This window comes from Desmodus rotundus, chromosome 1 (assembly GCF_022682495.2).
Source record: "Desmodus rotundus isolate HL8 chromosome 1, HLdesRot8A.1, whole genome shotgun sequence".
In the NCBI taxonomy this organism is placed as follows: domain Eukaryota; kingdom Metazoa; phylum Chordata; class Mammalia; order Chiroptera; family Phyllostomidae; genus Desmodus; species Desmodus rotundus.
The window spans coordinates 118541862-118567604 of record NC_071387.1 but is presented as its reverse complement, the minus strand read 5'-3'; the positions used below and the strand labels follow the sequence as shown (position 1 = coordinate 118567604).

General features: G+C 52.7%; 2 protein-coding genes across 26 annotated transcripts in view; both read left to right on the top strand.

Annotated features, from left to right (window-relative positions):
• GTF2I (general transcription factor IIi) overlaps positions 1-2036 on the top strand; it is a 114891-nt gene extending 112855 nt beyond the window's left edge. For all 22 annotated transcript variants that reach the window (XM_045204543.3, XM_045204542.3, XM_045204540.3 and 19 more), the window contains 2 exons: positions 155-230; positions 896-2036. In XM_045204543.3, the coding sequence (XP_045060478.1) occupies positions 155-213 (59 nt within the window). In that variant the 3' untranslated portion in view covers positions 214-230; positions 896-2036. The remainder of the gene's footprint in view (positions 1-154; positions 231-895) is intronic.
• Positions 2037-9142: 7106 nt separating this feature from the next.
• NCF1 (neutrophil cytosolic factor 1) lies at positions 9143-24534 on the top strand. Of its 4 annotated transcripts, none has more exons than XM_024571500.4 (12): positions 9143-9529; positions 10151-10280; positions 15294-15374; positions 17413-17488; positions 17636-17801; positions 18754-18809; positions 20055-20177; positions 20596-20703; positions 21207-21324; positions 22476-22583; positions 23128-23273; positions 23500-24534. In XM_024571500.4, the coding sequence occupies exons 2-12, from the start codon at positions 10209-10211 to the stop codon at positions 23619-23621; spliced, it is 1176 nt and encodes a 391-aa protein (XP_024427268.2). In that variant the 5' UTR covers positions 9143-9529; positions 10151-10208; the 3' UTR covers positions 23622-24534. The 4 variants fall into 4 exon arrangements, with proteins under 4 accessions (XP_024427268.2, XP_045060540.2, XP_045060542.2 ...); XM_045204605.3 differs by lacking the exon at positions 9143-9529 and adding an exon at positions 9589-9693; XM_045204607.3 differs by lacking the exon at positions 9143-9529 and adding an exon at positions 9606-9621.
• The last annotated feature ends 1209 nt before the right edge of the window (positions 24535-25743 follow it).

Genomic DNA, 25743 nt, shown 5'->3' with positions numbered 1-25743 from the left:
TTAGACCTAAAGAAACATTGTTGTCTCTGAAAATGTTACCATTTTTAGTATCTTGTTATTCCTGTTAAATCATGTTAGTTTGGTATGGGTTTGTAATTGAGCAGATTTGCTTTAATAGTGCAATTAAAGAGTTCTCTTTTGTTTTTCTTGATAGAAGTAAAGGAGACTGATGGAAGCTCTCAGATTAAGCAAGAGCCAGACCCTACGTGGTAGACCTCTTCCCTCCTAGGGTAACTCAGCTTCTCTGTGTCCGGGAGGCCGTGTCGTGTCCGTCCAAACCCACCTGCTTCTGTACACACTGATGCGGTTTCCCTGCTTCAGCTGTGACGGGGGCCCCACCTTCAGGGCTCGTGTGGTCCCAGGATAAGCCGTATGGGATTGTTTTCAGCTACAAGATTTAAGCAGAGATTTTTCCTTGGATCAGTATGTGTCTGTTAGTCAAAGATATAAGTGTACTTTTGCCTTAAAAGGAAAATATTTTAATTGACAGGGTAACTTTGTCCTCACATTAGAATTCCCCGAGTCAGTATCACTGCACTGACTTGTCCCCTGATTGTAAGTTACAAGCCTGATCCTGTTATTCCAACTTCGTAAACTTGGCCAGGTTAGTACCAGGACGGGCAGTATCAGCAAAACTTGGTTCTCACACCTGTGGAACCTCGTAAGGCGGCGCTGTTGGGTGTCTAGGACTAGGTGGCAGTTAGCAGGTCACAGCCTGACAGTCCTGGTCTGCGTCTGATGGTGCTTTTTTCCCAACACGGAGGCTCTCTGACATGGAGTTTGCCTTGCACTGTCCGTGCGTGGGCTTAAGTGCCGCATTGTGGTGTTTGTGGATGTTAAGTTCCTGTAATTAGATATTAACCTCTTTTCTTGTTTGTTTTCTCTTCTGTTTTAGCTTAAAGTATCAATGGGTGAGAAGAGCTTTTTGGACCTGTTACTGCCCCAAGCTGTGTAATATACTTGTATAACAGAAATACCTTCTATACAAACCTTTTTTTCTACTTTTAGATAGAAATGTCTACTTTTTCAGCAGTTCTGTGAATTGAATTAAAGAGCAGAGTGACTGTAGATTTGGAATGGCTGGTTTACTTTGGAATGTATTATAAGGATTTTACAGCAATGCTGGAAAAACGACAGGGAAAATGACAGGGATGAATCTCACCAGATTTTTTTACGGATTCAGCAGAGCCTTCAGCCATGGTGTTTATTTTCCAATCAAGTGAAGATATCTCCTACTGGACCATCTCAGCTTCTGCAGTGAAGAAAACACTTGAGATAGTTTAGTTCTTTAGTTTTTCTATTTGAAAAATCACTTAAATGATCCTTTTGTTCACAGCTCCCCTTAACGACTGAGTGAACAGTTAGTATCTGTATATTTGACTAAATCTTTTCCTAAGCTGTCTATCATGGTTCATACATTTTTTTATCATAATTAAAAAAACAACCACCTGGATTACCTAATAGCCAGTAAGAGGTCAGGATCTCAGCGTGTGGCTGAGAGATGGAATACACAGAGGACCTCTCCACATTTACGTTTCATCCAAATAAAGTGCATGGTGTACCAGAAGGTGAAGACCAGGTATGAGTGTGTGGGCAAGCAAAATGACACTAAAGCCTCACTGTCGTGGAACCTGTTGTGTGGGGTTTTTGGAACACTGTTCCCGTTTGGATCAATCTCAAGGGGTTTTCATTGCCTTCATTATTTTATATTCTACTTGTGACATTGAGGCTCCAGTGTGGGGAGTGAGGGGTCATAAGCTAATTATGCACCCGCTGATATTCTGCGCCATTTGTAGGAGAATCTTACATGTGTTGAGATTTCACAGACAATAAGAGTTGTAAAATACCAGCTATACGAAAAGCTAGAGTATGTGATGGCATAGCGTGTTCATTAGCTTTATCACAATATTCATAATGGAGAATATATTACATGGTAGCAGAAATAGGCATTTTTATGTGTTGCTTATATTTTACCTCAAATTAAAATGTAGATATAGGGTAATAAATAAAATCCATCCATGCCTTTCACACACTAATTTATTTCTTTCTAAAGTGTTTTCATGATTATGTCTGAGGAAATTTGTGGGTGGGTCGGTGGTAGGTGGACTGCAAAATGAGGGTTAGGTCGGCAGTGTTCAGAGGCTCGGGTCCTTGTGAGAGTACGCCATTGTTGTTTTGTGAGACCACTGGGCGTCTAATTTGAGCGGAAGCTGGAGTCCCCAGCTTTTTATCTGTGTACACCAGCCACCTGCCCCTGCAGTACGATGTTGAGGTCCGAATCCCTCCCAGACAGCATGTGCGCGTCAGCCCCTCCCACATGAAAATCCCACTGTCTCAGGGTATTTTTTGTTCTCTCAGCAGAGCCTTCTGTCTCTGCTGTACCCTACAATCTATGCTCAGGGAAACTAATTTGTCCTTAATCTACCAACCGAAACGAGGAGACGGCTTCTATCTACAGTAGACTCTCCCAGGCCCTTCAAAGTGCTTTGAGGAAGTGCAGACAGCCTGCTGCCCTCCCCCACACCGCCCGGCTCGGCTGCCAGAGAACCGTCCCTCCAGAGCTGGCTTCTAAAGGGAGTTCAGCTCCTCTACATAACTTTTTTTTTTTTAACCAAAATATTGTGGGGTCACAGACATACCAAAGAGATTTGTTTTCCTATCCAGTATAAAAAGTCTGTTGAGCACTAACTGGTGTGGCTCAGTGGGTTGAGAATCATCCCGCAAACCAAAGTGTCGCCAGTTCCATTCGTGGTCGGGGCACAGGCCTGGGTTGGGGGCCGGGCCCCCAGTTGGGGGCAAGTAAGAGGAACCGATTGATGTTTCTCCTGCACATCAGTGTTTCTCTCCCTCTTTCTCCCTTCCATCCCCTCTCTAAAAATAAAACGTCCTAAAATTTTTTAAAAGCCTGTATATGCGTACACATTTTTTGTTTTTGTGTACTGTTAGCATTTTTAAAAGTCTGTTATGTGTACACATTATACACACACTGTTAGAAAGCATTTTTTAAGGAATTTCCTCACATCTACCAAGACGACCAGTTTCTGTACTCAGGAGAAACAGCACAGAATCAGTGTTTTATCTTCTTCATAACTCTATAATGGTTTAAGGAACACTCTCGTCCCATTATGTCTCTCTCCTAAACAAAACAGGCTTAATTCCTTCAAGAAATGTTGAACTTGACCCTCAGCAGTGTAGCTAAGTTGGTTGGGCATTGACCTGCAAAGCAAAGGGTCACAGGTTTGATTTCTGGTCAGGGTACCTGCCTGGGTTGCAGACGTGTGTGAGAGGCAACCAATCAATATTTCTCCCCCTCCCTTTTCTTCTCTTTAAGAATGGGGGGGGGTCTTTTTTTCTTTAATGTTGAACCTCTGGCAAGGGGTGCTGCTGCTGCTGCATCTGTCTTGTGGAAAACTCAGAGGTGGTACAAACTCCTTTTAACTCACTGTCTTCTGAAGCTTTCACACTTCTTAGTCTGTGCTTCCTGCAGTCGGGTATCTCTTAGTAAAGCTTCCCTTAGAACAGCCTTTCCTTGTAAATGGCCTCCGTACCCGCGTGGCAACATTAGCCCTGGTTTCAGCGCGTGGTCAGTCTTAAAGATGGGTGGTGGTGTCGCCCTGGCTCACTAAACCAGAGAGCCCAGTCGCAAGGTGAAGCCTTCGGCTCCTGTAACGAAGAATAGTCGGTGCATCCATACATGAGACAATGGGTAAAACACGATTCTTTTGGGGGTGGGGGTTAGAGTTGCCCACCAAGACCTTTGTGAGGTCAGTAAGGACCAGACTTAAAAGTACAGCGCGGGTAGGGCTTAGAAATAATTACAATATGGTTAGTGTTTCTGAAACAATGCCCTGATTCCATAATAGCTCAAGGTTAAACATTTACCAGGGAGTCTAGTAGAGTGACTAGGAATGTAGGCTCCGTGACCTCCCCAAGCTCCTAGACAGCTGTTGTCCTGAGGAAACTGCCACTAGAGAAACAGCAAAACCAAGGAAATGTCTACATAGTGTTAAATGGAATGGGGCTAAGTGCTAACCCCATCCCAAGTCCTGGACTTTTAGCTGTTACCTGGAGCAGCCTCTGCCCTTGGGCGTTTGGAGGGGGTGGGGCACATGGTCAGCGACTGAGGGCAGGCTGAGAGTGTCTACTGCCCTTCGCCTGGCCTGCCTGAAGCTGAACTGCTGGGAGCATAGACTGCCCTTTTCAGCAGCACCCTGTGGTGCTACCTTCATCTTGGTCTAAATTATCTGTGATACAGGAAGTGAGATTAGGTGTCAGCCTGTCTCCAAGACAGGGCCCTGTCTATCCCTCAGTCCTCCCATGATGGTGCTATTACAGCAGACAGCCATTCCCTTTTGAAGCAGGTTGGTTATTCGGAGCATCCATCCTGTCTCCATTTTTGCTTGTTTGCCCAGCCCCTCCTGGGACAAAAAGGTCTGTGCCAGAGGAAGGCTGACTTGACCAGGCCTTTCTGGTGTCCAGCTTGTGTCTAAAATTCCTGGAACGTGCTTGGTTTAACCATTGGTGGGCATCTGGAAGTGTACCACCCAGTACATGGCTTCCTCAGTGGCAATGTGTGCTTGGAAGATGAGTTCTCCCGGTGACTGTGTCCCTGTGTCCCTGTGACAGGGAGAAAGAGGGCACAGGAGTTTGGAGGGAGAGCAACATCAATGTGGTTGTGGCCTGCAACCCAGCCATGTGCCCTGACTGGGAATTGAACCGCTGAGTCTCTGGTTCGCAGGCCAGCACTCAATCCACTGAGCCACACCAGCCTGAGCGATCATTAGCTTGTATTCCACTTCATGGCTGCCAGCCTTGGCTCAAAGAACAGTTTGGGGCAGCTTGCCGCTGGCTGTAGAAATGACTCCCTAGGAGCCTGGTGGCATGTTGATAAGAAAAAACCGAATGGACCTAGCCTAGCCTGGCTGCTCCAGAGGGGCCTTGCACCCCTGGAACTGGGGAAACAAAGCAGGATTGGTTTGCTCTTGGCTTTCCTAGCTTCCCTGCTCTGGTCACCAAGGGTCTTACGGGTCACACTGCCTCCCCCTCCTGCCCTGCCTCACCGCCAGAGCACGCGTACTTCGTGGTTTGGTTTTGAGGAAGTGTCAGAAAATGAGCACTGAAAGCAAGCGATGGTACAATACCCATTTGTAAAGGTGTTTCCTGCCGCATTTCCTTCTCAGAAGCAAGAGCAGGTAGTTGACAAACGCGCCTGGTCTGAAGGCTGTCGGTTTGAAGTCTACGGTGCCTCGATTTCAATAAAGCGATGGCGACCCTTATCAAAGACCATGCCTGTGGCAATGTCTTCCAGGACCAGGCGGGGGGGGGGGGGGGGGTTGTCCCCCGCTTGTTGCAGTAAAGCACCAAGAAGCAGCAAGAGGAGACACAGCCCACGTCCTACCTGGGCCATGGGAGGATCTAAGATAAATCATGAAAGGGTCTGTTGACTCAGTGCTTTGCATTTAGACTAAAATTATCCTCTCCCTTACGATGAGTCATCTAGATCTTCTAGGAAAAATCCTTGATAAAAGGTGCTAAGTGCAGGTTCCCAAAAAGGCAAGGTCGAGCAGGCAGCCCATGGTGTGTGGTCATAAAGCCCTAGCAAGTGTTGACTTGGCCTTCAGGAGCTTCCGTTCCAACAGGTGGCATCACTTTGGTTCTGATGGGGCAAGACCAGCTGCTTCACACCTTTGTTAGCCACCAGCTTACCGGGAACCCACCCCCTCACTCCAGACCTGTGTGTTCATGTGTGTCTTCTAAAAATTTGTATCCAGTCAATGGATTCCAGAGAGGGGAAGAGAGAGGTAGAGAAGCATCAATATGAGAAAAAAACATCGATGAGTTGCCTCTTGTATGTGCTGTGACTGGGAATCAAACCCACAACCCAGGCATGTGCCCTGACCAGGAATTGGACCAGCAACCTTGGTCTGCAGGGCAGCACTCAATGCACTGAGCCACACCAGTCCGTGTCCTGCGTATCTTTACTGTCCTGCATCCTCTCGGAATTGGCAAAGGGACTAAGCCCTCGGCAAGTCCTAGCCCTACTTCATCGTGCTGCCCGCCGGTCTCCTGCACTCTGTCAGGGCTGGAGAGGTAGAAGTCGCTGCCCAGCCCTGGTGACTAGATCCAGAGGCATAATTTCCCCACAACAGGAATCTGTTCCAAATTCAAACATCACCAAACTCCCTGGGAGCATAGCTTGCTGCTGGATTTCAGCCTTGGTGGCTGGTTAGTAAGCTTCAAATAATTTTCACCGTGTGACACATCTGGCCCCACACAGCAAGAGCATCTGGAGGGGTGGGGTAGAGCAGACCCTGGGGGCTCCCTAGGAGCCAGTGTGGGAGGAATAAGGGCTCCTGGCTTTGGAGTGAGACTTGCTTGCAAGGTCTCCATTCATTACGTATTTCACAGGAGCTCTGCCAGAAACTGCATTACAGTGGAACAGGCAGCCCTGCCCCCGGGGCTCCCAGGCTCTTGTCTATGGCCTTGGTCGCTGTCTCCAGCCCAGCCTGGGCTGGGAGCACATCCTACTGCCATAGGCCTTGCCCTCAGCTCCATCTCTGGGCAGAGCAAAGGCTGAGCCCTCCCAGGTGTAGCCCAGAGGCTGCACCACATGGCCCCCCTCCTCTCCACCGGTGGTTCCCCCAGAGAATACAAGCCTGCCATGGGGCCAGCCCTGCACAGGGGGTCCCAGCAACCTGGATTGCCTCCTTTCATGGGACACAATGGCCCAAGAAATAACAATTTGTTGGTGCCATTTTACACATTAAAAAACAGCACGAAGCCTGAATTAACGCACCACAAGACACAACTAGAAGCTGAAGGATCAGTTCAAATCAGGCTACGTGACTGAAGCCACTGTGCCCACGCCGGCAGTCCGCGTGTGCATGTCCTCCCATGGCCACAGGCCAAAGGGAGAAGGGAATCCCGGGGTGTGTGGTTCCCAGGGCTGCGACTCAGGTGTGTCCTGAGCCTGTCTCCCAAGTGCAGGCACCTGTTTCCCTCCTGATGCCTCAAGGTCCAGCCCAGACCCAGCCAGAGCCCACTCCTAGCCTGGTTTTGCTGAGAAAGGAAGCCTCGAGGCCCCTTGGGAAGTAGATCATGAGTGGCCTGCATTTCTGCAGAGACACCTGCTTGTGGTTACAGCCTCAGCCCCACACAGCTGGCATCACCACCAGCGGCCTCTCTGCCTGCCAGTCAGCAGTGCCTCGGGCCCCATCTACTCCAGGCAGGCGAGAACTGGTCCTGTGGGCTGGCCCAGGAGGCCTTCATCACAGGGCTGGGGATGAGGAGCCAGGCTGTTCTCGCTTGAGAAGGGATAGGAGGACTTTAAGTTAGGGGGAAAGCCCTGGCCGGGTGGCTCTGTTGGTTGGAACGTTGTCCCATACACCAGAAGTTTACGGGTTTGATTCCTAGTTGGGGCGCATACCTAGACTGCTGGTTTGATCCCTATTCGGGGTTGCATACAGAAGGCAACTGATCGATGTTTCTCCCCCCGTTCCCCCTCTCTCCAAAATCAATAAACATATCCTCAGGTAAGGATTTTCAAAAATAAATGAATACACTCGGGGAAGAACTGTCCTAGAACGAGGCCCAATGTGTTCCAATCTCAGGAAGCTCTAGATTCCCTCAGAGGCAGGGCTGGGGCCTGGGGCTGTGGCGCCGACCCCTCTCCACACAGCCTGTCCCCATGGCCCAGCCCTGGGGATTTCCTGGGGGAGGAACTGGTCCGCCCAGCCCATCTGGGTAAGGCCTGAGTGTGGAGAAAGTGGCGTCTGGAGAGAAGCCAAGATTCTTGAGCCCCGACTGGGAAGCCCTACCTCCCCTCCAGTCTGGCCTGATTGTGAGTCCCCTTCTTTGGGGTATTCATGCTGGCTAGGTCCTCCCTTGTGAACCCCCAACCATCATTCATTCATTTAGCATTCAAGAACAAAGCAGGGGAGCCCAGTGGTTAAGGGCATGGCCTGGGACCCAGACTGCCCAGGTTCAAACCCAGGCTCATTGCTCACCAGTTGTGGCAACCTGTTCACCTCCTGGCATCCCGGCTGTGCCGTCTATAAAACAGGGATGATGGCAGTACCTACCTGATCACCTCGCTGGGAGGATAAGATGTGATCACAGACACACAGCACTCCTAGCCCTGGTACATCCTCCACTAACACTCGATGGGAGGGGGAAGGGTTCTGGGATTTGGCATTGTTCTCATACCAGGTGATGTATTGGGGTCCCGCACAAATAACGCCCCTTTTTCATTACAAAAATTTTTATTACAAAACCATAAGCATGTAATTCTGTAACATAACAGTATCACACTCAAGCACGCCATATGACATTTTAAGTGAAATGTCCTAATTAAAACTATAAATTATTACACCCATATTATTACCCTACCAACCACACCCCCGCAGGCGCTACTTCTGCGAGACCCTGTATAGCTAGATGTCTATTTAAAAAGTTTTATAATCATTGGTTAAACCGTACATTTTTCTGCAATTTTCTATATTTCACAATTTAAAAGTTGTGAAACTTTACAAAGTTTATCTCATACCCCCCATCTTGTATTTATTTATTACCTCCATTTTTGTTTATTCCTTTTCTGTTTTAATCATTTGGTCGCTTGCTGTTCCATCTATGCATTAGGCTAAACCCTATCTCATCCTGACGAAAGGCTCTGAGCCTGCTGACTCGGTAAAACAGGAGTTCCTTTCACTCCGTACTCCAGACGCCTCTCTGCCAGGAGAGCCACAGGGAGGCCACAGGCGGGAAGTGGGAAGGTAGCAGCTGGTGGCTCTGGCCGCTGTGGCGGGTGTCCTCTGGACAGGGCAGTCCGGCCAGGCAGTTATGCAAGAGTGGAAAGACCACCGGGAGGAAGAGAGGGAAGTGCCGAGGGCCATCACCAGCGCTCAGGGGGAGGTCCTGCGCTGCCCCTCCTCTCCCTGCGCCCAAGTGGCCAATGCGGGGGTCTGGCTCGGTGCGGGGACCTCAAGGCAGCATCCTGCGGGTCATCTGCCCAGCAGTGAGCCTGTGCCACCCGGGCCGCCTTCCTGCCATGAAGTTAAGCGAGGACAGTCATCCATCACATGACCCCACTCAACCCATCCCGTTTTCAGCCTTTTATTAAAACATACCCACAGAACAGAGCCGTCCGCAAATCTTCTGTGCCTGGGGCTCGGTTCCTCAGTGCGAACTGCCGGGCCACGGCTCTCAGTCTGCTAAGATTTTATTTTTAGAGGGAGCCGAAGGGAGGGACACATCGGCGTGTGAGACAAACATCCATCGGTGCCGGCCTTACGCGCACCGACCAGGGGCCAACCCCGCGCGGCCGACCCAGAGCCCCCGCACACCCCTCACTTTGCGGAACCACGCCGGCCGAGGCACCCGGCCAAGGCGGAGGGCCTGTTCTGTGCTCGGGATTTGAACTCGGGTTAGAAAGCCTGTCCCAGCCGCCGCGGGCACTTAGACGGAGGTCGCGCCGGGGAAGTGCACCCGGCGCTCGCACGCCCTTCCCCGGGGGCCTTCACTCGTTCACTCGGTGAGTGACGCAGTCACCGTCCAAATATTCACGGAGAGCCCTCGGGGCGCCGAGCCAGGCCGAGCCCTTGCTCGCGCGGGGCTCACACCCTGGTAAGGAGAGTCGTCGTAAAAAGGTAAAATAAGTACTGTGTCAGTTGAGGGGATCACTCGGAGTAAAGACAGGTGAGCAGCACGGTGGGAGCATGGAGTTTTGCTCTTTTGTGTGTAGTTATCATGGAAGCCCTCTCAGAGGAGGCGCCATCCGAGCCGAAACCCGGGGAAAGGGAGGGAGGAAGGTGCCGCTGTGCGGGAGAAGGTCCAGGTGGGCAGTGCGCGAAGGCCCGGAGGAGGGGGCCGCTGGCTGTGTTCTGGGGGCAGAAGCGAAGGCGATCGGGGAGGGGGCGCGGGGGGACGGGGAGAGCCCCGAGAAGGGGGTAGATGGGAACCCGCGACCTGCGAGGCCTCGTGGGAGGCGCCGTGGGGGGGGCAAGGACAAGCTTGTCCTCGCACACACGCGTGCGTGTGGCCGCCCACGCCAACGTGGTGGGAGCCTGGGGAGTCCCAGAAACTGAAAGAAGAAGGAAGCCCTTTCGCCCCCGGACTGCTCTCCCTGTCCCCAGCAGCGACTTCCTCTTTCCAGCCCTTTTAAGGCCCAGTCCGGGGGCGCCCCGAGAAGTGAGGCCGCACGCAGCCCCGCCATGGAGGACACGTTCATCCGCCACATCGCCCTCCTGGGCTTCGAGAAGCGCTTCGTCCCCAGCCAGCACTACGTGAGTAGCGGGCGCGCCCTGCCAGCGCGCGCCGACAGCCCTGGGCAGGCGCGTTGGTGCCCCGCAGCGCCGTCCCCGCGCCGTCCCCAGGGCCACCGCAGGAGACACGGGCTCCCTGGGTGGCTGAGCGGGGAGAGCGAGATCGTGGGCAAACGGCTCCCTGTCCGGGCCTCAGCCGCCCGTCGGTGCCCGCAGTGGATGTGGCCCCTTCATAGGAAGCGCGCCCTGGCCCCCGCGGCCCCGCCAGCCCACCTCACTCCCGGGTCTCCTGCCCCAACCAGGAGGCCCTTCTCCACGCCCTTCCCGGCAGCCAGCCGGCGCTCACGTCCAGGGCGCGCTCCTCCGGGCAGCCCTCCAGGACCATCCCAGCTCTTAGGGAGTGGTCTTCCCGAAGGGAGGGGGGGCGGAGGGCGATGGGCTCTCGGTCCCCTCAGCCACCCGTGGAGTCAGTTACCCGAGTCGTATCCCTTGCAGTTAGGGTGACACCACCCCGGCGTGGGGGGAAGTGCCCCCGCCCCCGCCCCTGGGGAGCTGGGGAAGTGTCTGCCCAGACATGGCATCGCAGCATAGTGCCCCCAAGCCCAGGGGAAGACCGGGGAGGATCTCCATTCTCTCTCTCCCTCCCTCCCTTTCCCTTTCCCTTTCCCTTTCCCTTTCCCTTTCCCTTTCCCTCTCTGCCTCCTCTTTCCTACCTCACACTTTCTCTCTCTGAATATAAATCTTCTGAAACATTTGAGACCACATTGGAGAAGCTGTTCCTGAGCCTCTAAGCACTGACGGGTTTGTTAAAATCGGTGACATTCCCTTACATAACCACAACGCACACGTGTCAAAATCAGGAAATTCACATGGAGAAAACGCCGCTGTCCACCCCGCAGACATGACTCAGATGTCGTCTTTGTCCTACCCATCCTCTGTGGTGAGAATATTTCAGGTCCGGGGTCCAGCCCAGGACCACCTGTTGCGTTTCAGTCGTCCTCAGGTCTCTCCAGCCTTCCTTCATCGGAATCAGTCACATCCTTCCTTGTCCTCTCCACTTGGATGCCCTGAAGAGATGGGACCAGTTATTTCTTAGACTGCCCCTCCACTTGGGTTCACGGATGCTCCATTAGCTCCAGGTTACGCAGGGGGGCAGGCGTGCCCGGGGGCTATGTTCTCATTGATCCCACCAGGTGGCAGGAGACTGGCTTTCCCCACATCGGAGATGTTAACTTCGATCGGCAAGTCCCCACATGACCCCCAAGTTTCTCTTCTGTAACGTTACTATTTCCCCCTTATTTTAAGTAACTAATCTGTGGGGAGATTATTTCAAGTGTGAATATCTTGTTCTTTATAGTATTTGATGGCTCTTCCTGAATCAAATTACTATAATGATTGGTCTTTTTTTAAAATCTTCACCTGAGGACATTCTCACTGATTTTAGAGAGAGAGGAAGGGAGAGAGAGGGAGAAAAACATCAGTGTGAGAGAGAGACATCAGTGGGTTGATTGCCTCTCATGCACGCCCTGACCGGGAAGGAACCTGCAACCGAGGCAGGTGCCCTGACCCAGAACTGAACCTACCGGACGACAACTCTGTGACCTTTTGGTTTTATGGGCACAGTTCCAACCAACTGAGCCACACTGGCCAGGGTGCCAGATAGTGATTTTTAAACTCTAGCATTCCTTCTGCGTTTATTACTTAACATTTTACTGTCGGGTCTTTCCTTCTCCCTCATTTATTTGCTTCTGTCAATATGGATCCATGGATTCTGACTTTACTCAGTGGGTTACAATCCATGACTATCATGACTTACTTTGATGCTCAGGTCGTCCCAGACTTGGCCAGTGGGAGCTCCTTCAAGCTGGCTTCTGTGCCTGCCATTCTTTTAGCACATTCCGACCTCTGGCACAAGATGGTCCAGGTTAGTCTCCCAGCTCCAGCCCAGGACTCGGCCATTTGGCTAAGGACTCCTGGTTCTTTTTAGTGGGGAGTGACATTAGACCCCAAGATCTGGGAGCTAGGTGTGCGCATGTCTTTCCAGGAGACACACGGGGGAAAAGAGCCATTTCATATCATTCTTGCCTTTCACCATTTTATATTTGTAGCTTCTTTCTCTCACCCAAGAAGCCTGGCTCCCAGCAAAATCAGTATATTACTCCTTTGCTCAATTCTACAGTACACATCTACTTGTTTCAGGATTACCACACCCGCACTGCTGTTAATAAACCTGCTAACGTATTCAGTCAAATTTTTTCTGGTCCTTTTATCTTCAGACTGAGGGAGTAAAAGTACTGTAGCTAAAAGTCACTTGGATTCTTTCTTTTTCATTTCTTTTTAATATGATTATTACCCATTTGATATATTGTAAGTTTGTTTCTGTTTCCAACTTTGAAGTTAAAGAAAAATCCTGTTGATTTAACTTTTGGCATTTTTATTACGATGTGCCTTGGTGTGGGTCTCTGTGGGTTCACCTCGTTTGGGACTCTGGGCTGCTGGACCTGGATGCCTGTTTCCTTCACCAGGTTGGGGAAGTTTGCAGCCATCATTTCTCTAAATAGGCTTTCTATCTCTTTCTCTCTCTCTTCTTCTTCTGGGCCCCCTATGATTCAAATGTTAGTATGCTTGATGTTGTCCAAGAGGTCTCTTAAACTGCCCTCATTGAAAAAAAGTTCTTTATTCTTTTTGCTGTTCTGAAATGGTGATTTCCACCCCCTTGTCTTCCAGTGTGCTGACTCATTATTCTGCATCAACTAATTTGTTGTTGATTTCTTCCAATGTATTCTTCACTTCAATTATTATATTCCTCATTTCTGCTGGTTCTTTTTTGTGGTTTCTATCTCTTTATTAAATTCTCACTGAGTTCATCTATTCTTCTGAGATCATTGAGCATCCTTATAACTAGTATTTTGAACTCTTTATCTGATAGATTGCCTGTCTCTGTTTCATTTAGTTCTCTTTCTGGGGCTTTGTCTTGGTCTTTCATTTGGAAGATATTTCTCTACCTGCTCATTTTGGGTGTTTCTCTGTGTTTGTTTCTATGAATTAGGCGAAACAGCCATCTCTCCTGGTCTTGAAGGAGTGACCTTATGTAGGAGCTACGCTTTTGTCACCTGCGTGGCCAGGTGTCTTTGGCAGGCCAGCTGGAGCTGGAGTGTTCAGGCCTAAGGGAGTCCTGGCTGCAAGCTTCACTGGGGCCTGGAGCTGCAGGAGGAATGGGCACAGGCCAAGGGAAGTCACTGGGGCAAGCTGTGCCAGGACTGGCTTGGCAGGCAGGTAGGAGTTGTAGCTGAAGTGGGCATGGTCTACAGCGAGCCTAGGGGGATAAGCCACACCTGGGCAGAAACTGTAGCTCGGGCAGGTGTGAAGCTGAGGAGCGTCCCGGAGGCCAGCAGCACAGAGCTGCCCTGACAGGCTGGCTGGAACTGGGAGCTGGGTCCCGCCAGCTGCAGCAAGTTGCTGAGGACAAGCAGCAGAGCTGCTGGGGGCCTGGGGTGCACTGGGACAGCCTTGGCCTGCCTCTAGAGAGCCTAGATCAAGAAGTGGGGGCCCGAGTGGCACTCTGTTGCCTTCAACCCTAGAGAGTTCCGCACTTCCTCCACCACTTGGCAAATGCTCTAGGGTTAGTAAATAGACTTCCTTCCTGTGGAGCCTACATGTCCTTTTAGACCACTGTTTTTAAGCTGTGCCCAAGGGCAGGCGACTGCAGGGCGTGTGTTGGGTGGGTTGCCTACAACCTGCCTGTCCTCTGCGCTCTCTTCCATTTCTGCATGGTCTCTGCCGTTTGCTGTGCAGAACCTGTTCAGCGAGGCCTGTTTTCCTTTGGAAATCGCTCTGTTGGTGTAAATTCCATGTGTTCCTGGGAGGATGTGAGTTCCACATCTTCCTACACTGCCATCGTGCACCGGAAGCACCTCCTTCTTGATTTAATTTTATTTTTAAATGTGTAAACTATCCACGTGATCAGACATCAAAACTTTATAAAAATATACTCAAAGACTCATTCTGGTTCATCTTTTCTGTATTTCTCTTTACAAAAATAAGTGCGCATATACACACACACACATACAATGTACACACATATACTTATTTTTGTGTGTATATATATATATATATGAGGGGAGACCTAAAAAACTGGAATTATCTTCTGGAGGGCCGGCCCCTTGTAGTACAGGCTTCCCCCACTAGGTGAGTGTTCTAGGAGCCCGTCTGTATCAGTGTACCAGCTGGCATTGTTGTGAGAGGCTGCGTTCAGCTTCAGTGAATTTTTTTTTGAAGACTCTTTCAACGAGCTTGTCCATTTCACGATGGGTGATTTACGAGCGCACCTGCCCCCACCGAGCTGGGTGTGCAGCAGTTTTTGACCCAAACCAGCATGGCCTCTGTGCCCCTCCCTATTCATCTGATTTCGCCCTGAGTGACTTTGTTTTGTTTCCCTGGATGAAAAAAGTCCTCAAAGGGAAACATTTTGCTGTGGAAGAGGTGAAACAAAAAAAATGGCAGAAGCACTAAAAGGTATCAAAATTGATGAGTTCAAAACCTGTTTTGAACAGTGGAAAAAATGTTTCCATAGGTGTACTGCATCAGATAGAGAGTACTTTGAAGGTGACTGAAGTTTAAGCATGTATGAATAAATACACAATTTATTATAAGTAAATTCTGGGTTTTGGGGTCCCCTTCGTACATGGAACTACACGATACCCTACTAAGTTCTTGTGTTGCTGGGCCCAGCCCTTTCTGCATCTCATCTCCTGTAACTCTCTCACACCAGTCCTGGGGGGAGGTCCTACTTTTATCCCCAAGGACAGGTGAGGAATTTGAGTAAATATGGGAGAGGTTGGTCATCTTGTCCCGGGTCCTCAAGCTCGAGAGTGACAGCTCCAGGGTCCATGAAGTTGGTGCCCTTTCTACGGCCCTGGTTGCCCTAGAGAGCGCTGCAGCCCGGGTCCTTCAGGCTTCCACCAGGGGGTGGGGCGCAGCCCAGGTGCATGGCAAGGCCCCCTTGGAAGCTGAACGAGGGCCTCCCACCCCCAGGTGTACATGTTCCTGGTGAAGTGGCAGGACCTGTCTGAGAAGGTGGTCTACCGGCGGTTCACGGAGATCTATGAGTTCCATGTGAGTGTCTGGTGGCAGGGGGGCAGGGATGGGACCCCCACCCACTCCCAGCTCTGCCTTTTGGTGGGGAGAGCGACTCAGGTGCCAGCTGGGAGTGAGGAGTCTGGGGTCTGCCTGCACCAGCCCATAGTTAAGGGTGCATTTTTTAAACTTTAAGAAATATTTTACTTAATGTATTTTTTATTGTGGTAAAATATGCAAAACATAAATTTACCATTCTAATCCTTTTAAGTGCATTAAATATACTCCCCATGTTGTGTGACGGTCACGACCATCCATCCCCAAAACGTTTCCACCTTCCCACACAGAAGCTCTGTGCCCATTCGGCACAAACTCAAAGGGGCCTTATTTAGGGTCATGCTCTGTCCCTTCAGGGGGCGGCCCAGCCAGTGCCAGCACCACGGCCATCATCCCAGGAGCTTGCACTTTCGCTCACGGTCAATGGCCTGATGAGGACTGCTAGTGGGTCAGAAAGAAGGTTGAGAAGCCTGACACCCAAGAAACTGGGTGCTCCTCTTCGTGGGTGCCCGCTGTCACCAAGCTTTACACGGGCGAATCCCATAGGCTGTGAAACTCCATAGGGTCCCACCCCAGCGACTGGTTGGACAGAATTGGGGGCGGTTACTGGGGCATCATGGTGTGCAGAGCTCAGCTGCCTGGTCCTGGTCTGAGACAGGCTCAGGTGGACAGAGGGGCCACAAAAGCCAGATGGCTCCCCCCAAGAGCCCACTCCATATGCAAGGCCCTCCTTAACCAGGGAGGGAGTCCTGACTTTGTGGCTTCCTGAATTTCTCTTGTGAGAAAAATTTAAAGCAAAATGCAGACAAATGTGAAGAAGACTAACCAGCCCTGGACACCCAGCCCCTGTCCTCCCAACTGAGGTCACTGGGCCATTCGCTGCAAGGCATTTTTAGATCAGGGAAATAAAATGTTACAAAAGAAGTGGGAGGCTCCCTACCCTGGGTGGCTGCACGCACACACAGCTCCAGAACCATGTGCGTGGTGCTGAGCGTACATTTTCTGTCATCTGGGTAAAAGCCGTCAGAAGGTCACTGGCTTCCACGGCCATGTTTTGGAAACCTGTCCTTGCCGATAGGTGTGTGGCTCCATCTCACCTCTTTAAACTGTTCTGAGTTACTTCATTGTAGAATTAGCTGCTTTTATCAATTGGTGGGCTCACTCATTCATTCAACAAATATTTACTAAGCATTAAGTGCCAGGCATGCTGTTTGGTGAGCAGGAAGCACTACTGAAGGTGACGAGAGCACCAACCACAGATGGGTGCAAACCCATGCCTGCCCTGTAGACCTTAACTTCTAGTGGAGAACCCAGGATAACAGACCAAAAAAAATAAGTAATTTATGTAGCATATTAGATGCCATTAGAACTATGGAGAAAAATAAAGCAAGGAGGGGGAGGGAGGACTGGGTAAGGAAGGAGGGGCAATTGTCAAGGATAAGGCTTAAATGAGGGTGTGATATCTGAGCAAAGACTTGAAGAAGGGGAAAGAGAAAGAGAGAGCACCATTGACATATGTAGAGAAAGAATGGGAATAGCAAGTGCAAAGGCCCTGAGGCAGGAGCGGGCCTGTGGTATGCAAGGGGGAGAGGGGGGCAGGAGGGGTGAGTGAGGTGGGCAGGGCCAGGTCTAGTGGGGCCTTGCTGACCGACATGAGACCTTGGGCTTCCACTCTTAGTGAGCTGAGAGGCAGGGAGGGACAGGGTCCAACTTAGGTTTTAAGAGGATCCCTCTGGGTGCTGGATTGAGGACAGACTAGGGTAGATGCAGGAATGACATACGGTTGTGGCACCCAGGCCTCATGGAAGCTCAGACCAAGGTGGTGGCAGTGGGGACAGCCAGGGGGGTCAGGCTCTGGCAAGACATCTGGAGTAGAACCAGAAGGGTTTGCTGGTGGCTGGATGCGAGGTGGGGGAGAGAGAGGATGTAGCCTGACCAATCAGGAGGGTATTTAGGTCATTTCCAGTGTGTTTTAGTGTTGTAATGAAAAACATTCCTTCATGTCTTTTATTCTGTCTAGAAAACTTTAAAGGAAATGTTCCCTATTGAGGCGGGGGACATCAACTCGGAAAACAGAATCATCCCCCACCTGCCAGGTGAGGGGCTCAGTCACCCGGGAGGGTTACTTGTCCTGGCTCCCCTCACCTGCCCTCCAAGCTGCCCCCTCTTCCCCCACCCCTTCTTGGACTTGACCTCAAGAATGTGCTCACTGTTTCTCTGGCGCCCCTTCATGGTCCGGTCAGCCCCGAGGTGGTTTGATGGGCAGCGGACCACGGAGAGCCGCCAGGGCACACTCACCGAGTACTGCAATACGCTCATGGGCCTGCCGGTCAAGATCTCCCGCTGCCCACACCTCCTTGAGTTCTTCAAGGTGCGCCCTGACGACCTCAAGCTCCCCACGGACAACCAGTGAGTGACCTTGCCCTGTTCTGAGGCAGGCGGGAGAGGATATAGGATGGTTTCCGGAGTCGGGGGCTGGACTTTGCCCATGTTACAGATGAGGAGGCTGAAGCTCAGAGAGGGGAAGCAACTTGCCCAAAGGCACACAACTAGAAAGAGGAAGCAAGATTCCAACTCTGGCCCATGTGACCTCTAACCACTGAGCATCCTTTCCAAGTCTCCACTCGGCCCCTTCTGAGCCTACGGCCACAGGAGGCACGGGTTGCGGGGAGGGGGTCTGAAAGCCTTCTGAAAGCCGTTGATCTGTGTGGCGTGCTCACAGATGGTGAAGTGCCAGAGGATGTGGGGGTCCGGTGGCCTTTGCTGACGGCTGCACACCTCTCAGGCCCCGGGCTCCCTTTTGTACCTCATTCTCTGCCTGCCCCTGCCCCAGGGGTCTCTCATCCTCAGGGCCCTGCATGGAAGTCATCTGAGAAGCTGAGATCTCAGGGGGACAGGCTGGGAAGGTCCCTCTCTGGTCACTGAGTGCGGGGGTGACCGGAGGACAGGGCTGCCATAGACCATCTCTCCAGCCGGTGCTCATTGACCCCTGAACTCACCCCTGATGCAGGAAGGGCAGCTCCCATCGGCTCCAGGCCCCAGAGGCAGGGGCACCCCCCTCACTTTGGCCACTCTGCTCTCTCTGGGCTCCAGAAGAAGGGAGCTGGCCCAGGAGCTTCTCCCAGAACCGGGGCACCAGGGCAGGAGGCCCTTTGCTGTCTTCACAGCTGGTGCCTTCTCCTTGGGGTTCCCTCCTCGGGCTGGCAAAACAACTACCCCATAACCCCCGATGCCCCTTCTCTCTGCAGTGGCCCCATTTCCCACATTCTTTTCCCTGATGGGAAGTTCTGTAGGTCCACTGGGAGCATCCCATTTCCCTGTGGGAAGCTGAGCATCTAACTCAGACTGTTCTCTCTTGCAGGGTGAAAAAGCCAGAGACATACCTGGTGCCTAAAGACGGCAAGACTAACGTTGCAGGTGAGAGGGCCAGGGGAAGCCCATCCATGCAGGTCACCACCGCAAGGGGACTGTTGACATGGTCAGGGACCTGAGCTCAGGGTGACAGGGCAAAGAGCAGGAGGTGAGAACCGTGGTGAAGGCACTCCCCTTGCCTCTGTGGCTGCACAGCCCAGCACAGATGCTGGGGGATGTGGTGGCTGAATGAATGAATGAATGAATGAACAGGTTCAGGGGCAAAGGTGGCCCCCAGGGGTGACACAGCAGTGTCTTATCCAGCTCTGGCTGCCATAACACTACCGCCATCTGGGTGGCTTGAACAACAAATGTTTATTTGTCACAATTCTGGAGGCTAGAAGTCTGAGATGGAGGTGTGAGGGTTGGTTTCTGAGGAGGCCTCTCCTTGCAGACGGCTGCCTTCTCCCTGCGTCTTCACATGGCCTTTCCTCTGCACACACCCCACCCCGTGTCTTCCTCTTCTTCAAGATTTCATTTATTTATTTTTAGAGAGAGGGAAGGAGAGAAACATCAATGTGTGGTTGCCTCTTGCATGCCCCCTACTGGGGACCTGGCCTACAACCCAGCATGTGCCCTGACTGGGAATCAAACCGGCGACCCTTTGGTTCACAGGCCGGCACTCCATCCACTGAGCCACACCAGCCAGGGCTCTTCCTCTTCTTATAAGGACACCAATCGTATTAGATCAGGGTTCCACCTTTACAGCCTCATTTGACCTTAGTCACTTCCTCAAAGGCTTTGACTCCAAATACGGTCAGAGTCCAGCGTACTGGGGGTTAGGGCTTCAGTGTGAGAATTCGGGGTGTGGGGGGCACAGGTTCAGCCCATAACACGGCACCAGCAGCTGCATCATCTCGGGGCTGGTTGAAGATGTGGACTCTCTGGTCTCACTACAGACCTATGGAACCAGAAACTCATTTCAGTTTGAGCCCTGGGTGATTTGTGTGCACACTGAAGGTGAGGAGGACTGCTCACTAACATCATCAAATGAGAGAATGTGTGTGAAGTGTGTGACTAGAATACACTAGGCGCTCACTAAATGCAGGGCTGTACAGCTTGACTTTGCTGCTTTCCAGCTTGCAGGGCGCATCCACCTGCGGCATGCCTGGAGCTGGGTGGGGATGGGATACCAGTGCCAGTTCTGATGGCCCCACAAGGGATCACAGGGAGAGCCAGGAGGAGGCGACCCCTCCCCCTCCCCCCCACACCCGCCAAAGCACCCACTCACCCTGTGCTCCCTCCGCCCAGACATTACGGGACCCATCATCCTGCAAACATACCGGGCCATTGCTGACTACAAAAAGAGCTCCGGTTCCGAGATGGCTCTGGCCATGGGTGATGTGGTGGACGTCGTGGAGAAGGGCGAGAGCGGTCAGTCTCCTACCCTGCCCTGACCTTCCTCGCCTGCTGCTTGGGCCCACGGCCGAAAGCCCCCACCAGGCTCTGCCCTGGGGCCCTGACTGTCCTTCTCACACTGTGGTCACCCTGTCTCTGAGCGTGCACTCTGAGGCCGCTGTGGGTATCTGCAACAGGCAGGCTTCGCCGCGCATCTGTGGGGGCCGTATCTGGGTGGGCAGGCTGGCTCCTCATTGTGTATGTGTGAATCGGGTTCCCAACTGTGATTCTGTGACCCTGTGTGTGTGTGTGCGGGTGTGACTTTGGTGTGGAGTGTGGTGAAGGCGACATTTCTGAATCCAAGTGTTGGACGTCCCTGTGTGTCTTCGCCACCCCATGGCTGAGGAAGGCTGCCAGGCCTGACCTGACTTATTGCCTCACACCCTGGGCACAGGCTGGTGGTTCTGCCAAATGAAGACAAAGCGAGGCTGGGTCCCAGCTTCCTACTTGGAGCCCCTGGACAGTCCCGACGAGTCAGAGGACCCAGAGCCGAATTATGCAGGTACCCCTTATCCTCCATGGTAGCCCTCAGGCTGAATGGGACTCCAGTGGAGTTTGAAAAAAATTAGAGCTGGTTCCCCATATTTAAAAGTGGAGATGTTTCACAATTTTATGTGGATTTATGGGTCCTCTGTAAAAACTGGAAAAGGTGTGCACACTGGGCCTCAGCCCCGCCCCCCCCTCCCCGTGTCCACCATTGGCTGGAGTCAGTAGATGGGCGCTCCACCCCCACACTTCCTGCAGGGCCGCTCCTCTCTGTAGGGGCCTGACCAAGGAAGGCTTTGACGTCATGGGAGCTCCTGGCCCCTGGTGTGGGCTGTGGTGGGTGGGAGTGGGTCAAGAGGACAGAACTCCAGGATGCCCCACAAGAGGCTGGGAGGAGCCTGCAGGAGACCAAGAAGGACTAGCTGGAGGAAGCCCCAGGCCCAGAGAGGAGAGGAGGGCTGCTGAGTCCTGTGCTGGGCAGATCCTCACACAGTGCCCCTCCCCCTCACTGTGGACCAGGTGAGCCCTACGTCACCATCAAAGCCTACACTGCTGTATTGGAGGACGAGGTGTCCCTCCAGCAGGGTGAAACCATCGAGGTCATTCATAAGCTCTTGGACGGCTGGTGGGTCATCAGGTAAGAGAGCACCCCTCCCTCCCACCGCACCGGCCCTGGCCCCAGGCAGGGCCTGTTTGGGGTCTGGGCTGACTTGCTGCTGACTTGGCTGTGTGACACCGGACAAGCTCCTCTCTGGGCTCAGTGTCCATCGTGGTAGCAGGTGAGTGATAATCCCACCCTTCCTGTTTTGGGTTCAGTGTCCTTGTCAGAGTGGGTACATTTTTTCTTTGTGACTTAGGGTCACTTACCCTGACCAGTCCATCTATTGTCCCTTGTCCAACAACACAGCTAAGTTTTGTAATAATTATTATGTTTGATAACTGGTACAACATCTATTTTCCTTTTAAATCTTTCACTGCAATTCCATACTTATTTCCCCCCTAGTTTTGGGAAAGCAGAGACATTTCCCTGGAGCCACTGGGCCTCCCCAGGTCCCCGCACAATGCTTACAGACCCTTGGGTCACAGGCCAGTGCACGGCCCCAGCGAACGTGGCCACAACACCCGTCCTTGGTAGGGCTCTGGGCTGGAGGCTTTGACACAGGGTTTCCCAACCTTTTAGACTCATGCTCGTAAACCTCTATCATGCACCCCCGAGAGTCTGCTTGTGATTCTTCCACCAGCCAAGAAGAACCAGAGTTTTACTGAGTGAATTTTGAATTATGTAAAGTTTTTTTTTCACTCCCCAAAACAATCGTGAGAATGGAAAAAAAAGTCTTTTCAATGACTGGATATCCATATGGAAGGAAAAAAAAACCCACCTAGACCCCTACTGCACACCATACACATTTATTTGGGATGGATCACAGGCTTTACCAAGCACAAAGCCCTAACCTAAAAAGCTTTTGGAAGAAAGGGTAGGAGAACTTGGTGAGTGGAGTTGGGCAAGGGTCTCTTAGAACACACAAGGCATTCCCCATAAAAGAAAAACTGACGAATGCAGTATCTGCAGATTTTTACGGCAAACACACGTCCCTGGGGAGGTTTGGACTTGCTAATTTCCTCCCCCAGCGTCACAGCTGGTAGGGCCTGTGTCGCACAGATGAGTAAACTGAGGGTCAGCGTCTGGTGTTGGCCAGCTGGGTGTTTGCAACATCCCAGTTGCCTTACCCCAACTGTATAGTGGGCGCCCTGATCTCCCCACTGCCCTGGCTTCTATCTCTGCTGCAGGAAAGACGACGTCACGGGCTACTTCCCGTCATTGTACCTGCAGAAGGCGGGGCAGGACACAGCCCAGGCCCAAAGGCAGATCAAGAGCCGAGGAGCGCCGCCCCGTAGGTGAGTCCTTGGGACTGGGGTGTACCACGGGTTCCCTCGGTCGGTCCTGGATTGGCAGGACTGGTGCAGGGGAGACAGGGTAGCACCTCCGAGCCTGGCGGGAAGGCAACACACTCACTGGGTCAAGAGTCAGGACATCCTCCCCAACCTCGCGCTGTGGCACTGGCACCAGGGTGGTAGGAAAGCAGGGGTGTGAGGTGGAGGTGAAGGCGTTGATGCCCAGAGTCTTTGGGGATGGTCTTTGTGGGCTAAGGCAGTCCTGAGGGCTTCCTGAGAAGGGGGCCAGCTGAAGGCCGGTGAGGGGCGTGGGAAATGGACCTGGGCTCTGTGGCAGACTAAAAGCCCGTGTCGGTGAAGGGCAGCCGTAGTCAGGCCGTGACGGACCTCCCCACCCCACCACCCCCACCTGCCGCTCCCCACTTCCTCGGGGCAGTGGCTGGATTCCAGAGGTGGCTGTGCAAGTCCCCGCGGGCAGGGATGCGGCCGCTCCGGGGAGGCCGGGATGCTGGGGCGATGACCAACGTTCTCGTCCCGTTGGGCCCAGGTCGTCCATCCGCAACGCGCACAGCATCCACCAGCGATCGCGAAAGCGCCTGAGCCAGGACACCTATCGGCGCAACAGCGTTCGCTTTTTGCAGCAGCGCCGCCGCCAGGTGCGGCCGGGGCCGCAGAGCGCAGGGAGCCAGCTAGGTAAGTGCTGGACTCGGGGGGCGGGGCCAGGAAGGCGAGGTGGAGTCTGTGGGCGGGGCCAGCGCGGTCCGAACGTCAGAGCGCTGGGATCCCTCTGCCTAAGTGCAGGCCGGAGGGCTCCGGGTGGGGCGGGGCCGGAGGGCAATGAGAGGCGGGGCTGGGAGAGGGCACTGGGGATGAGGGCGGGAGGCGGGGCTTCTTACCCAGTCCCACTCTCGGGCAACAGAGGAGGAGCCGGAGACGCAGCGCCCGAAGCCGCAGCCGGCTGTGCCCCCACGGCCCAGTGCAGACCTCATCCTGAACCGCTGCAGCGACAGCACGAAGCGGAAGCTGGCGTCTGCGGTTTGAGGCCCCCGTACCGCCCCCAAATGACGCTCTGGCCCCTCCGCCCCCTCTGGCCTGGATCTCCGCATGTTATTTGAGCCTGAGGTCTGGATGCTTAGGGCAGCTCTGGGCCTCGCCCTAGCTAGCTATCCTCCACCCTCAATAAATGTTGCTTGGAGTGGACAGAGCCTCTGCAGACACGCGAGGGGTGCTGGGCTACAATTAGTACATGGCTGTGAGCTCTGCTGGGATTAGGGGGGGAAGATTGCAAGAGCTGAGGTCTGATTACATACTGACCTGGCCTTGGCCAAGGTCAAGTTTGCATAAGGCCAAATGCAAGAGGAACTTCTGGACCCCAACTGCTTTCTCGTACTCTGGCCCCATTGCAGAACAGTCCTGAAGAAGTTGGACACAGTACAGTGAAGGGGGTCAGGGCAGTGTGTGACTTCGTGTGTGCACCTTGGTTGACAAAAAAATTGTAATTTAGGTATAGGGAGGTGTCTCTGATTCTTCACCGAGAGCCTGTGCAGTTAGGAGGCTGTCCCAGAAGGCAAATATTCAGATGATCAGATCCTAACCACGGACCCCAGCATTACTGCCAGCCTATGGCCTCAAAGGTTTGGCTGATGGGTCTTTCTCAAAATGCAAAGACCCTAAGGTGCACACTGGAGCTGCAAATCTTGCAAAGATGCAGCTTGTAACAAAGGCCACAGGTGACACGAAGAGCTGTCCTGTGGGAGAGCAGCTACCTGGGGATAGGCAAGGCGGGTCTCTTACAGACCAGAGGAAATTAGTAAGGGGACAGGTGCTTCGCAAGAGGATAAGTGAGGCCTTATTCGGTTGAGAGAAGCCTTGAGAACACGACCGGGCCCTGCTTTTGCTTTTTTGCAGGCCCCTGTTTGCTGGCAAAGTCCAGTTTCAGGGGCTGTCATGCAAAGCTGTGGAAAAATTAACCACAGGCACCCCAACCTTCTAGCTTGTTCAATTGCAATTATAACTTAAAAAAAAATAAACACAGTATAAGATAAAGTACTTATTTTTGTAACTTTTAGTTTTCTTTTCAAGGTAAAGCCCTTTCCCCCATGTTTTTCTGTATTTCTAGTTCCGCAGAGGTGGTGATGTGCTGGCCCCACAACAGCATGCTGGTGTGGGGGACCCTGGTAGTGGGTGTGCCTGAGGTCAGGAGGGCACCCCTGCAGGCCTCTGCCATGCTCAGGGAAGCCGACTAGAACGCTGCCGGGTGCCCATGTGGTAGGCAGCGGGGTCAGAGTTAGGCCTGCACTGTCTGGGCAGCCAGTTTTCTTGAGTCCAAGCATAGTGCCGGGCTCTTTACATCAGCTCTAGTTCTGGCAACAGTCCGGTCAGGTAGGTACTTTACGGATGAGGAAACCAAGGCTCAGAAAATACAGGTGATTTGTTGAAGGGAGCAGGGCAAGTAGGTGGCAGAGTTGGGAGGTGGAGCTGGGCTTTCTGACTCCAAAGCCCTATTGGACCCACATTATCCTGGCCCTGCGGGGCCGTGGTTGAGGGACACTCAGAGGACAGTGTGATGTGGGACAGCTTCCAGAGCCCTCCGCAGCCCCCACGTCTGTTTCCTGTGTTGGAGGAGTAAGTAGCTCTTTGCTCACCCTGGATAGGAATACAGGGCCTTGGGACACATGGCCACCCCTGCCCCATGAGCTGACAGGGACCTACCAAATCCAGGCCCCAGATCCTGGGCTGAGCCCTTCCCCATCTCTGTGACCACAGCACCCCAAAGCGCTCCCATTCATAGACACTGCATCACCACGACTGCTGAAAACCACCCCGCTCGTTCAGTCATTTTCCGTAGTCACATGAGTGACAGTGCTGGTCAAGCCACCCAGGTGCCAACACACACTGCAGGGCAAAGAAGGAATCTAGGGGCCTTAGGAGTTAATTCAAAGCACCCCACGAATGGCCCAGTCAGGAGAAGGCAGCCCCGGCTGTCCCTTGCCTGTCACCAATGGGCTAACCACCAGGGAGCCACACACACAACAGGTGAGCTGAGGCTGTACAGCAGTCTCCACGTCAGGCACAGTGGCCACTTAGAAAAGGAAAAAGAATGTGAGCTTTGGAGTCACACAAACCTGGGTTTGAGTCCTGAAGACTCCTCTACTGGGTGTGT

What these genes read in the sequence shown, in the direction of transcription:
- NCF1 (XM_024571500.4), top strand. Translation starts at nt 10,209, where the DNA reads ATGGAGGACACGTTCATCCGCCACATCGCCCTCCTGGGCTTCGAGAAG. An exon ending in AAGCTCCCCACGGACAACCA is followed by an intron (nt 17,802 to 18,753) that starts GTGAGTGACCTT and finishes TCTCTCTTGCAG; the next exon opens with GGTGAAAAAGCCAGAGACAT. An exon ending in CGAGGAGCGCCGCCCCGTAG is followed by an intron (nt 22,584 to 23,127) that starts GTGAGTCCTTGG and finishes CGTTGGGCCCAG; the next exon opens with GTCGTCCATCCGCAACGCGC.